The sequence below is a fragment of the Tupaia chinensis genome, unplaced genomic scaffold (assembly GCF_000334495.1).
Source record: "Tupaia chinensis unplaced genomic scaffold, TupChi_1.0 Scaffold000437_1, whole genome shotgun sequence".
In the NCBI taxonomy this organism is placed as follows: domain Eukaryota; kingdom Metazoa; phylum Chordata; class Mammalia; order Scandentia; family Tupaiidae; genus Tupaia; species Tupaia belangeri.
The window spans coordinates 1,450,102-1,462,509 of record NW_006159942.1 but is presented as its reverse complement, the minus strand read 5'-3'; the positions used below and the strand labels follow the sequence as shown (position 1 = coordinate 1,462,509).

At 37.9% G+C, this 12,408-nt stretch overlaps 1 protein-coding gene across 1 annotated transcript in view; it reads left to right on the top strand.

Moving 5' to 3' along the window:
• The window catches only part of PHLDB2 (pleckstrin homology like domain family B member 2), a gene marked incomplete in the record, with an annotated part of 125,656 nt that overhangs the window by 69,158 nt on the left and 44,090 nt on the right, over positions 1 to 12,408 (top strand). The window contains 3 exon segments of the mRNA XM_027774453.1: positions 3,417 to 3,545; positions 11,258 to 11,413; positions 12,373 to 12,408. Of these exon segments, the coding sequence (XP_027630254.1) occupies positions 3,417 to 3,545; positions 11,258 to 11,413; positions 12,373 to 12,408 (321 nt within the window).

The following is a 12,408-nucleotide window of genomic DNA, read 5'->3' as shown; positions in this document are numbered from 1 at the left end:
AACATCCAGTTTTAGTATTTTCTGTGTACAGTGCAAGACTCCCTGAACCCTTGAATAATAGCTGATTTGTCCATCTAATTTACTTTCCCTGTCAAGGGTGATACTTGGAGCTCTAATTAACTGCTCGTCCAGAGCCTATTTTTATTTGAAAACTTCCTGGACAATAAATAAAAGAGATGAACATTCCTTTCTTTCTGGCTCTCGGTTGGTCTACTTCTGGCTCTCGCAGGAGTGATATCATCTCTGCGGTCCTCTGAGAGTTATGCCCGGCGCACCTGCCACGAGTCTTCCTTTCAGCCTTCCCCTTGGCTTCCTGTGCCCTAGCTCCCCCACCCCCACCCTGAGCTTCTGCTCTGAACCCAGGTGGCGGTGAAAGTGTTACCAATAACCCGCAGAGACTCTGCAGAAGGTACCAATGGTGCCTGCTTGCATAATTCTTCTAACTGCCCCCTTGTACGGAATTGCAAAACGTTTCGAGCACCTCAGAAGGAAGGCACTATGTAAACAGAAGGTATTTTTCTACCAGTTGTCTATTTGTGTTTACTATTAACAGCAGAAATAATTGAGAGCATCAGCAGAATAATTTGATTATTTCTTCAGATTTACGGGCTGTGGGTTAGGCCAGCGGCTTTCCAAATTATCAAACATCGTATCCGTGTTTTCTGTCAAGCCCCGCTTTACATTTCAGGGCTTGGCACATGTCGTATTTAGTTGGAATAGTCTTTTTTTCTTTTCTTTTTGTCTGGAACCAAGGTTGCTTTAAGGACTGGTGATTCAGTTTTTAGAAAGCAAATCGTCTTTCGGATCAAATTCTTCTGCTATTTAAATAGAGCAATCTTTTATCCACATGCAAAGGAAATAACATTTTCTTAGCCAAAAGGGAATAGATATTCTGGTTTTATTACTGAAATGATTAATTCTTTTTTCTTTTCTTTTTTTGGAGAGGTTTTTGCTATAGGGCACGTGCGCTCGCCAGACAGACAGAGAGAGACAGAGAGACAGAAAGCAAGAAATCACCTCTCAGGGGGGATGGTCACGCCGCAATCCCTTCTCCTCCATTCTCCTCTCGGGATCTTGGGCACGCATGCACACGCGCCTGGCGTGAGTTTTAAGCCACCGGGTCCAGGACACGAACCGTGGTCGACTACATGGGAGTCCAGCGACATAGCCATTACGCTAACTGCCGGTTCCCCTGAAATGATTAATTCTGAAACTGAAAACAAAATCGAACTAGTAGCAGTATAATTGGTTTTACTAAGGATTAGCACTGGGAATCCTTTTTCCTGTTAGCCATGCCGTTGTCTTCTCCATCTCATTCCCGACAGATGTACACAGCAAGGACGCTTACTGTGATATCAAGGATCGAAGTAACTTTCTTTGTCATCTGTTATAGTTGAAGTCATTTTAGAATCAATCGCTTTAGACTGATAAGTGAAATAAGATTCTCAGATTTATGACTTCTGGATTTAATTATCTTGAAGAAAAACCTGCTTTTCTAGGGCCCAGGAGGAGGCGGCGTGGTGGGGAAGGCACTGGAGTCCCAGATGGCCAACTGCGATTTGAGTCTCAGACCCAGTGACTCATGCTGGGCATGTGTGCATGAGTGCCCAAAATCCCGAGAGGAGAAGGGGTTGTGGCATAGACATCCTCCCAGGGGGTGATTTCTCACTTTCCTTCTCTCTGTGACCAGCTCTGGTGAGTTCACATGCCCTATGGCAAAAAAAAAAAAAAAAAGAAAACCTTAAAAAAAATATTTCTAAAGCTCAATAGACATCTATAAATTGCCCATGAAATTTAAAAATTTAAGTCAAAACTGGAGATGCAAATGAACTGGTACTGGTGTAGGCACTGATGTCATGTAACTTTAGATATAAACCGTAAGTGACATCTTTTCTAAAGAATCCCCATGTGTATTTACAGAGGAATCATGGCTGCTTGGATAAAAAATACATAGTAAGGACAATTTCGTAGGACTGTTTCAGAGTTTCATCCTTAGACAAGAGATATAAGTATAAGCTGGTTTTATTTTACCGGTTTGCATAGAGAAAACAAGAGGAAAGAAAGTAAGGTGATGGTTTTACTTCCTAAAGGTCAAAATCATCATTGTGCTTTTACTTAGGCCAAGGGCGTTACATAAGGAGAGAATCGTGTCTAAAATGTGCTTTAAAGGTTCAAAGCATCGTAAAGGAAACACATACTGGGAGGCTTGGTTTTGTTTCTTGATTTCAAAGGTGGCATTGTAGGGTCGTGTAATCACAGTATTTACCTCTATGTCCAAGAGGGTGTCTAGGCTCACTTTGGCATGTGTGACTTGGGAAGGATTTAGTATTATATATATATATATTTTTTTTTTTTTCTTTTATGACTTCTGAGTGTTCTGTCCTTTTCTCACAGTCTGGGTTTCAACTGATTTTTTTTTTTTTATGTAAGAAATTGTAGGAAGTCTGTGTTTCTACAGTGTCCCGTTTTTGGTGCGCTTAAGCTGCCTAATCCACCTTCCCCTGCTGCTTTGTCTTGCACTGTTACCAGAGCTCTCAGTCCCTGAATGAGATACTCTGACTGAAGTAAGATTTTCTAATTGCTTAAGATCTGAACTCTTCCACATAGCTAGAACTGTTTGAGATGACTGGGATATCAGCAAGCATACCTAGACTTCCTCTGACCTGAGAACAAAATTTTAATAGTTTCCAAAACATACTGAATGAATGCCTTGAGCAAACAAAACTGTGACAGTTCTTGAGGACGGTCATATCCTTTTCTTTGTCTTGTATTGTCACAAGTAACCCCTTGCAAAGACTTGCCTAGACATTTGATTGGCATTTCTTTTGTTCTTAGTTGGCCATTGAGGAACAATCAACTTTACCATTGCTTCCTCTGTTTTTATAACATGATGGCGAGAGAATGAATGCCTTGAGCAAACAAAACTGTGACAGTTCTTGAGGACGGTCATATCCTTTTCTTTGTCTTGTATTGTCACAAGTAACCCCTTGCAAAGACTTGCCTAGACATTTGATTGGCATTTCTTTTGTTCTTAGTTGGCCATTGAGGAACAATCAACTTTACCATTGCTTCCTCTGTTTTTATAACATGATGGCGAGATGGGGGGCGGGGGGAGAAAGGGGGATGGGAGGGTCATGCCAATACCCACTAAACTAAAGTGGACTGTGTTTTGAAATTGCAAAAACTGGGCCCCTTTTGACTTCCACTTATACCCCTTCATTCTAATCACTAACAAGATATGTTTCTATGTTTGTGGATTATTTAGAATTCGTGTAGTTTTATTTATTTATTTATTGGTGTGCGTGCCTGTGTGTGTGTGTGTGTGTGTGTGTGTAATATCCTTGGGACATGTTTGCTAGCATCTGCTTGGGGTGTGAAGGTAATTTCTATTCTATTTTCTGATTTCTGAACTTCAGGAGAAGGTAAAGCTTGATGCTGAAAGGGAAAAACTAGAGAGGCTTCAGGAGCTTTACTCCGAGCAGAAGACCCAGCTGGACAATTGTCCTGAGTCCATGAGGGAACAGTTACAACAACAACTGAAGAGGGTCAGTAGCAAACAGGAATGCACCAGTTGTTTTTGTTTTGTGTTGTGTTGTGTTGTGTTGTGTTGTTTTTAATTAAGTTCCACTCACCTATGACTTACTTCTCCACATAACATAAATATGCAGGTTCTAGTCACCTGATACTTTTAAAATAAAAATATGCCTGCAAACAGTGTATGTTTTTTTCATGCGAATCAGTTTTAAAATTCTTGTTAGAATCCTTTATCTCCCTGATAATGCAGAAGTATTTCTAGTCATTCTTTGTAACAAAAGAGAGCTGTTCCTGACTTGTAGTGGACACCAAGATTGTAACTCTGAAATCAAATGACATCTTTGCTTGCATTCTCCGAGGCATTGTGAGTGCCATTTGCTCTTGAATGCTTTCTGTTTTGTTTTGTGCTGTTTTGTTGTTGGTTTGCATGATTTTAGTCTACTGTCCCAAAATGATCTTATTTACTAATTTGCTCTTCACCATCATGCATTGTTTTTTCTTTCTACTTTTTAGTGACATTGAACTCATTAGCTTGCTCACAACACTTGAACCCCAGGACTCCATATGCAGGACGTTACTAGTACCCTCAACATCTTATTGTGCAAGTTGCATAATTTTTAAAAACATAAGGCAACATATACTTTCTTATTAAACGTTTTTAGGTCATCCTCTAATCCTTAATGTTGGCAGTATTTAACATGACCACACTGATTATCTTCTGAAAACGAGACTTCCTAGGTAGATAGTTTTACAGCACTGGCATGCCCACAGCTGGGTGGTTTTCTCTAACCAGCAGTTCATCTAAACTGTGATCCTAGGAGGCAGTCATTAAAGTGTTGGATCTCTAAAGGAGTCAAGTACACATACTATGTCCTGAGTAACAATTTAAGATTCCACAGGAGTAGGAAAGAAGGCTAGTTTCATTCCCATTAATATGCCTATACCTCCTTGAGAATGAGCAAATTGAAAAGTCAGTTAAGATAACACAAACTTGATGATTTTTTTAAGATGACCTTTAATACAAAATAATGGCTACCTTTGAGAATATCACTAGGTAATGAAAAATTACTGTTAAAACTATTTAATGTGGGACCAGAAGGTAACATAGCATTCAACTGCTGGACTCCCACATGGTCGACTGAGGTTTGAGTCTCGGACCCAGTGGCTTAAAAGTCATGCTGAGCCTGTGTTTATGTGTGTGTCCAAAATCCTAAGAGAATGGAGGAGAAGCGATTGCAGTGTTGCCATCTATCCTGAGGGGTGATTTCTTGCTTTCTGTTTCTCTGGTTAGAACACGCTTCCTATTAGCAAAAATCTCTCTCAAAAAAAAAAAAAATCAGCTTCTTGATGTATTGCAGAGTATGAAAGCATTTTAATAGGAGTATCAAAATCTCTCTCAAAAAAAAAAAAAAATTCAGCTTCTTGATGTATCGCAGAGTATGAAAGCATCTTAATAGGAGTTTTTAATGCAAACAGGTTAAACTGCAGCATAACAATTTTAGTAGTAATTCCTTACAATGTTGGATCAAGGAAAGTTTTAATAGGGCTGACAGGAGGCAAAGTGATAAAACTGGCTGGATCCCACATGGTGACCCTGTGGTTCAAGTCCCAGATCTGGTGGCTTGAAAAGCCAGCTGTGCACATGTGTGTGCATGCCCAATTTCCTGAGGGGAGAATGGAGAAGAAGAGATTTTGTGGCCATCCCTCCCCGGGAGGGTGGTTTCTCATTTTTCCCTCTTTATCTCACTCCATCTCTCTCCATTTCTCTCCTGCCAGTACAAGTGCCCTATGACAAAAATCTAAAAGAAAAAAAGTTTTAACAATATTTCTCCCTTTTATTTATTTTATTGTGTAAAGCTGAATTTGCTATATGATGATAAAACTTCTTGTTTCTTAGTGTCATGTATCTCTAAATTTTATGACAAAAATTACTGGAGAAGACTAGTACATACAACATTAACTTTGTAATCTGTGTTTATACCAGTTCACAAAAGAGATGGAGATGGGGCCAGCAGGTGGTGTGGTAGTTGGGGTGCTGGACTCCCACATGGCCGACCACAGTTCAAGTCCTAGACCTGGTGGCTTTGCTTTCTCATGCTTCCTCTCTCCATCTCTGTCTCTCTCTGGTCAAATTGAAGAATAATAAATACATTGGATAAATATTAATAAAAATTTTTTAAAAAGAGAGGTGGGGAGACTTTTTATGTTTGTTTACTATTTTTCAATCATTCTTATTGCTAAAGATTTTATAAACTCACCATAATTCATTATTTAGAGGCAACAGCATGGCTATAGATTTCATTTTTTTCCCCTCTAGTTATCCATTTATTGTTTGTGTTCTTTATAAATAATTCAAACAAAAAGTTGATAGGTTCTATTAATAACCTTGACTTAAGTTACTAGATAATTGTTGTTTACTTGACCTAGATCTTGTAGGGTAACTTATAAATTTACAAATGCAAATGTTCAAAGAATTTTGAGTGCAAAAGTGGAAAGGAAATGATGCTGATACTCTATTAATTGAAAGCAAAGACTCCTTCCCTTTCCCCTTTGAACAGGGAGAAAACAAAACCAAAACCCAAACCCTTCCCTTAGGAGAAATAACTGGCGTGTGGTAGCATCTGTTTACGTGTTATTAAGAGGTCTACTAATTCCATTTTCTGAGATGATTACCAGTAGGACTCTTCAACACCACCTTGGCTTAATCAGTACAGAGTTCAGTTATTTTCTGAGAAATCCATTCATACTAGGAACTTCCTGTGTTATTACGACTTCTTCAGAGTTTAAACACTTCGTGATACTACATTACATAGCTTTTCCTAAAACATTCATACTAGAATTGATGAAGTTGATTTTATTACAACTAGCCTCATTATGTGGCAAGTCATTCAAAAAATAAACAAAGGGGAAGGAAATCATTTTCTTAAATTGCATGTTGTCTTGAATAGTTGAGCTGGAATTATAGGATGATTTTGTACATACAACGTTATGGAAGTGTAACTGGACTTTTTACTTCTAAATCACTGCTTTAGAGTAAAAACATAGTTTTCAAGGTCAGCTTATGGCTTGGTGGTTAGATTCCAGGTGTCTGGATCCTGCATTGCCAACTGTGTGATTTGAGTCCTGGACAAGATGGCATAAAAAAACATACTGGGGATGTGTGCATTTTTGCCCAAGGTCCTGAAGGGAGAATGGAAGAGAAGAGATTGCAGTGGGGCCATCCTCCCTGAGGAATGCTTTCTCACTTTTCCTTTCTCTCTCTTCATGGAGTGCATGTACCTTATAGTTAAAAATTTATTAAAAAGAATATAATTTTCATCTTCTGTTGATTTTATGGCCTGTGATTGGTATGTGGTTGATACAGGCTATATACCAGTCCTGGGATACAAGTAAGATGGAAAGAAAGCTGAATTAAGTGACTTTTTTTTTTGTTTTTGCCAGGTAAGGTCCCCTATTAAGTGGAGGAGACAGATACATGGCTGGGACAATTTTCTTGTGCTTTAGCTGAATCATTGATTTTGGTTTATGATTTAAAAAGAAAAGTTCTATTCAGTGTCTACAGTTAGAAGATTTTATGTTTTTATTTTTTAAACCACTGACTCTAAAGTCATTTTATTCTTTAGTCTTGGAAAATCAATTGGGCCTCAGTACCCTCCTATATAAAAAGGGTGAGAATGGACAATATGGTTTCTGTTGTATTTTTCTATATTCCAAATGTGTGCAGTTAAACTGTTTGATTATATAGCTCAAGATGGAGAAAGCCTAGTCAACTCTGAGCCACCTTTAAGTTTGCTTCCAGACTTGGCCTTGAGCAGTCATGAAGTTATTACAACTGGGTCGTCTGGAAAGTCATGACACATTTTTGCATAGAAAAATATGTCATCACTTTTCCCATGACCTAATACAATTACTCCTGGCCATACCACACCTATTCTCATCTTTCTGTTCTTCCATTAGACAAAAAATAAATAAATAGAGATCTGCAGGTAAATCTCTGCCATAATTCTCAGAACAGTTATTGGAAAGAAAAGAGAAATTGCATACGATTTTCTCCAGGGCAGCTATTTTATTTCCTTTCACGCTTGATCTTTGAGCTTGCCAGTCAGTAGAGATTTGTAGAGATTGTTCTCTTAGTGAGGGAAGTTCAACTGAAAGTTTCATTCAAGTGGTCAAATACTTGACTTGAAACTTCCTGTTTATATTATTATTCAGTACTCAAACTACTTCTACCCCCAAATTCCATTCCTTGAATTCTTATTCTTATCTAAAATCTTTTGAAAGTTTTTATTCCCCTCCCAAATAGTTTTTCTTCAAGAGTGCATGTTTATATACACATGTTCAATGGTTTAGATAATTTGATCAGATGAATCTGAGTACTAAGTTTAGCTTAATTTTCATCTAGCCTACCTAGTGTGCTATTGTTTTCTTGCAGTGGTTTAAATATTTACTATAAATAAATTAGTGACTTTGTGACCCTGGTACAGAGTTAAAAGAACTCATGTTGCATATTAACCAGATGTGGAGAAGTGACTGACTAGTGTACTATACACACTGTATACACGTGGGGTGTGTGTGTGTGTGTGTGTGTGTGTGTGTGTGTGCAGTGAACCATTTTGCCCACTTTGAATAAAGATGATTTGTAAACACAAAAAAAGGATTATTACATTTTCATCTTTGTACTCTTTAGGTACAAACCAAGAAAGATCTTAAACTTGAGTGTGTGTCTGTAGGAGTAAATATATATCAGCTGATGTGTTAGTCTGAGACTAGTGATGTTTCATTCACGGCCTAACACTTGAGTTATTTCATAGTTCCTTTAATTTATTCATTTATTTATGAGTCATAATCTTGAAATGTCTGATAAACTTGTAATGTTAACCCAAAACCTAAAATCAAGATCACATTTTTTTGGCCAAATAAAATGTAAAGAAGTGTTCAGAACTGCAAAGTATGTTTTTCACATTGATTTTCCCACTCTCAGCTTTGAGAATCTGTGGTTTGTAACCTAATAATCTTGTTGGTATAGTGTTGCGTGTAATTATATGGTAAATAGCTCTTCAATGAACCACTCCTAGAATAAAATTTGATGCAACAGAAATATGTTCCATTTTATGAAAAGACTTAAATCATTACTTACCTAAAAAAGCAGAGATGTGTGGTAGGAAGTTAATTTATCTAACACTCTTTGATGATTTGATCAAACAGAACTAAGTTCCCTGACTATTTCAGGTACATAGAGATGTGAGCCTTACAGTCCAGCTGCCTCTTCCCTTTGGCAATGGATTACTGATACATTATATATTTTAAAAATCCTCTACACGTATCTCCTTTATAATTCTTTTAAAGTTTTCAAAAATGAAGGAGTGTTTTTTGAAAGTAAGTTGGAGAACAGTTTATGTAATACATACCAGTCCCTGTATGAATGCAGGTGCATGAGTACATTCTTGTCTTTGAGCAACTTGTAAGTTAAACAGTGCCTTTTCTAGACCATCTGATTTTTTTATTTTTAATCTTAAATGTCTTGGAGGGCCAGCTGGTGGCCTGGTAGTTAGGTGGCTGGATTATAAATGGATAGCTGTTTGCTTTTAATCTAGGAGCTGGAGTTTTGAAAAGCATGCTGAGGAAAAAATAGACAACACATTTAATAGACACAAAAATGAAAAATTATCTGCAGATGATAATATTGGGTTGTTGGAAAAGCCATTAGGCATTTTTGCATAGAGAAACATAGAACAAATACATCATGACTTTTCTGACAGTATAATATATACAGTAATGTCTTTCACTTGACTAATGTGCACTGTATTCATGTGGGGAAAACCATGTTGTACAAAGATGTACAGTGATGGGAACCAGCAGTTAGCGTAATGGCTATGTCGCTGGACTCCCACGTAGTCCACCGCGGTTTGCGTCCCGGCCGCGATGGCTTAAAACTCATGCCGGGTACGTGTGCATGCATGCCCAAGATCCCGAGAGGAGAATAGAGGAGAAGGGATTGCAGTGTGACCATCCACCCTGGGGGGTGATTTCTCGCTTTCTGTCTCTGTGTCTCTGTCTGGTGAGTGCACGCGCCCTATAGCGAAAACCTCTCCAAAAAAAAAAAATGTACTGTGATTAAATGTAAATTTAAGAAAATAACTTTGGCGGAGGGAGAAGTTTTTGCTAAAGGGCTCATGTGCTTGCCAGAAAGACAGAGAGACAGAAAACGAGAAATCACCCCAGAGAAGATGGCCAAACCACAATCCCTTCTCCTCCATTCTCCTCTTGGGATCTTGGGCACACACACACAAGTGCCCGGTGTGAGGTTAAGCCACCAGGTCCGGGACTCAAATCGCGGTCAACTACATGGGAGTCCAGCAACGTAGCCATTACACCATCTGCTGGTCCCAAGAAAATAAATTTTTTGAAAGATCAAAACAAAACAAAACAAACATTTCAAGGGCGCGTTTGTATGCATGCCCAAAATCCCAAAAGAAGAAATGATGTAGGAGAAGGGATTCCAAAGTGGCCATCCCTGCCGAAGGGGGGTGGTTTTTCACTTTCCTTCTCCAGCAAGCTCATGTGTCTTTTAACAAATTTAAAACACAAAAAAGAAAAAATGTTCTTGAGATTATTCCCAGAATAGTGGTGTTTAATCTTTTGTATCACCCTTTTTGCCTGATGAAAGCTTTAAAATTTTGTCAATAATTTTGACAGATTCACAGAGGTCCAGTTCAAGAAACTTGATCTCCACATTTTTTACAATAGATTTTCTTCTTTTTTAGAGACATTTCAGCTTAATAGCATAATTGAAAGACAAATAGAGATTTCCCATATAGCCCCCGACCCCACAAGTGAATAGCCTACTCTATTACAACATCTCCTCCAGAGTGCTATAGTTGTGACAGTCGCTGAGCCCACGCTGACACTTTATTACCTAGAGTTCTTGTTTGAATGTTTTGATTATGTGTCTCTTCAGTAGAATGATTTAAGCATGCATGCCATTTATGTATGTGCATATGTGTGTGTGTGTGTGTGTGTGTGTGTGTGTGTGTATAAATACATAAGATACTATAGGCCATATATATGATACTATATATGGCATGCATGTGCAAAGACTGTATATATTTAAAATTATGTACATAGGCACTCTAGCTTTATATACATTAGAAAACATTTATTGACAGATTGAAAAAAGCAAACAGAAAACTAGAAGTAAGTATAGAAAAGGTCTAGTATTTTCTCCTGATGTTTTAGTGAACTGCGTCCTGTGCAAATTAAGGTACATGTATCCCTTTCAGAGACCTGTGTTTTGTATTTAATGTCAACTTTCAACTCTTTAATTTCTATGTTAAAGTCTCATTTCATAAGAAAATTGTGAAAAAAAAGAAGAATTTTCTCAAGAGAATATGTTACACCTTTGGTGTGCAGATAATGTTCAGGTCATTTACTGAATTCTTTTTTCACTTCAATATCCATCTTAAAGCTGCTTAAATTTAAGTACAGAACAGTCTAAAAGTGATTGTGAAGAGAATGCTGCCCACCCCCATCAAGTTCACTTAGATTCTACTTTAACAGTCACTGCTCTGAGGTAACTGCTATAGGCAGGATTCGCATTTCAAGCCTGGACAGGATTATAACCCAACAGCCATCTTGGACTGTTTATTTTTAGTAATCGTTTCCTCACATTAGGAAGGCTACAGGGATCATGATGTGTCTTGTTTTCCTTTCCTTTGATCCGAAGGATGCTGACCTACTAGATGTTGAAAGCAAACACTTCGAAGACCTGGAATTCCAGCAGCTTGAGCATGAGAGCCGTCTGGATGAGGAAAAGGAGAACCTGACCCAACAGCTCCTGCGTGAAGTGGCTGAGTATCAGCGAAATATCGTGACTAGAAAGGTACTTTTTCTAGGTGCCATCCAATAGGAAAAATTAAAATATACCCTTTGCTGTGTGACAATAATGATCACTAATATAGCTGTGACATGTGTCAGTCTACTATTTTTATATCTAAAGATCTTTGAATCATAGATTGCATTTGGCAAATTATGAAGACTGCCATGTATGCAGCAAATAGCGTTCAGAACTAGATAGACTGAGACACGTTACGGTCATTGGTATGTAATGCGCTAGACATATTTATGAGTAAGATCCAATATTTTCATTTGTGTGAAAACCAAGACATAGAAACTGAGGAATTCAGATATTTATTTTAAATATTTTCCTTTGCTGTCATTGTGACTAGATTGAGAATAATGCTATGAATAAAGTCTGTTCTGGAATTTTCTGTTTCCATTTCTTAGTAGTTCTTAAAGTTGGATGATAGTTTATTACCATTAGAACTAGCCCAGTGAACTGTCATGCAGGATTCTACAGACTATACCCAACCTAAGACCTAGATGTCCAGCTCAGAATTCAGCTGTAGTTCCAGAATTTAGAATCAAACCCCAGAGCTCGGTACTGAACTGATAAACCTGAGGAAAAACAAGATAGAGAAAGCAACTTCTCAAACTTGCAATGTAAATAAGAAATTCCATTGTTTTTTCCCATGAGGTGTTTCCCAAGATGACATCAAAAATTCATTATGGTCTCACAGAAGATTTCCTACTGACTTTTGAGTTCTTCAGAATAGATTTTGAATCATTTGGACTATAATGACCTTAACTAAAGTCTTGAGTTTGGCTGGCAGATCACAAAAAATGCCTTATCATTTCTGGGTAATAATTGCTTCTTCCCAGCAACTAAATTTGGCTGCTATTATTCCAGTTGTAAAACCATTTTCTCCCTTTTCCAGGTCAGATGGACAAATCTTTGAATATCTAATGTACATCTTTCTGTGACCATCTTTTTTCCTCCAGGAAAAAATTTCTGCATTGAAAAAGCAAGCCAACCAT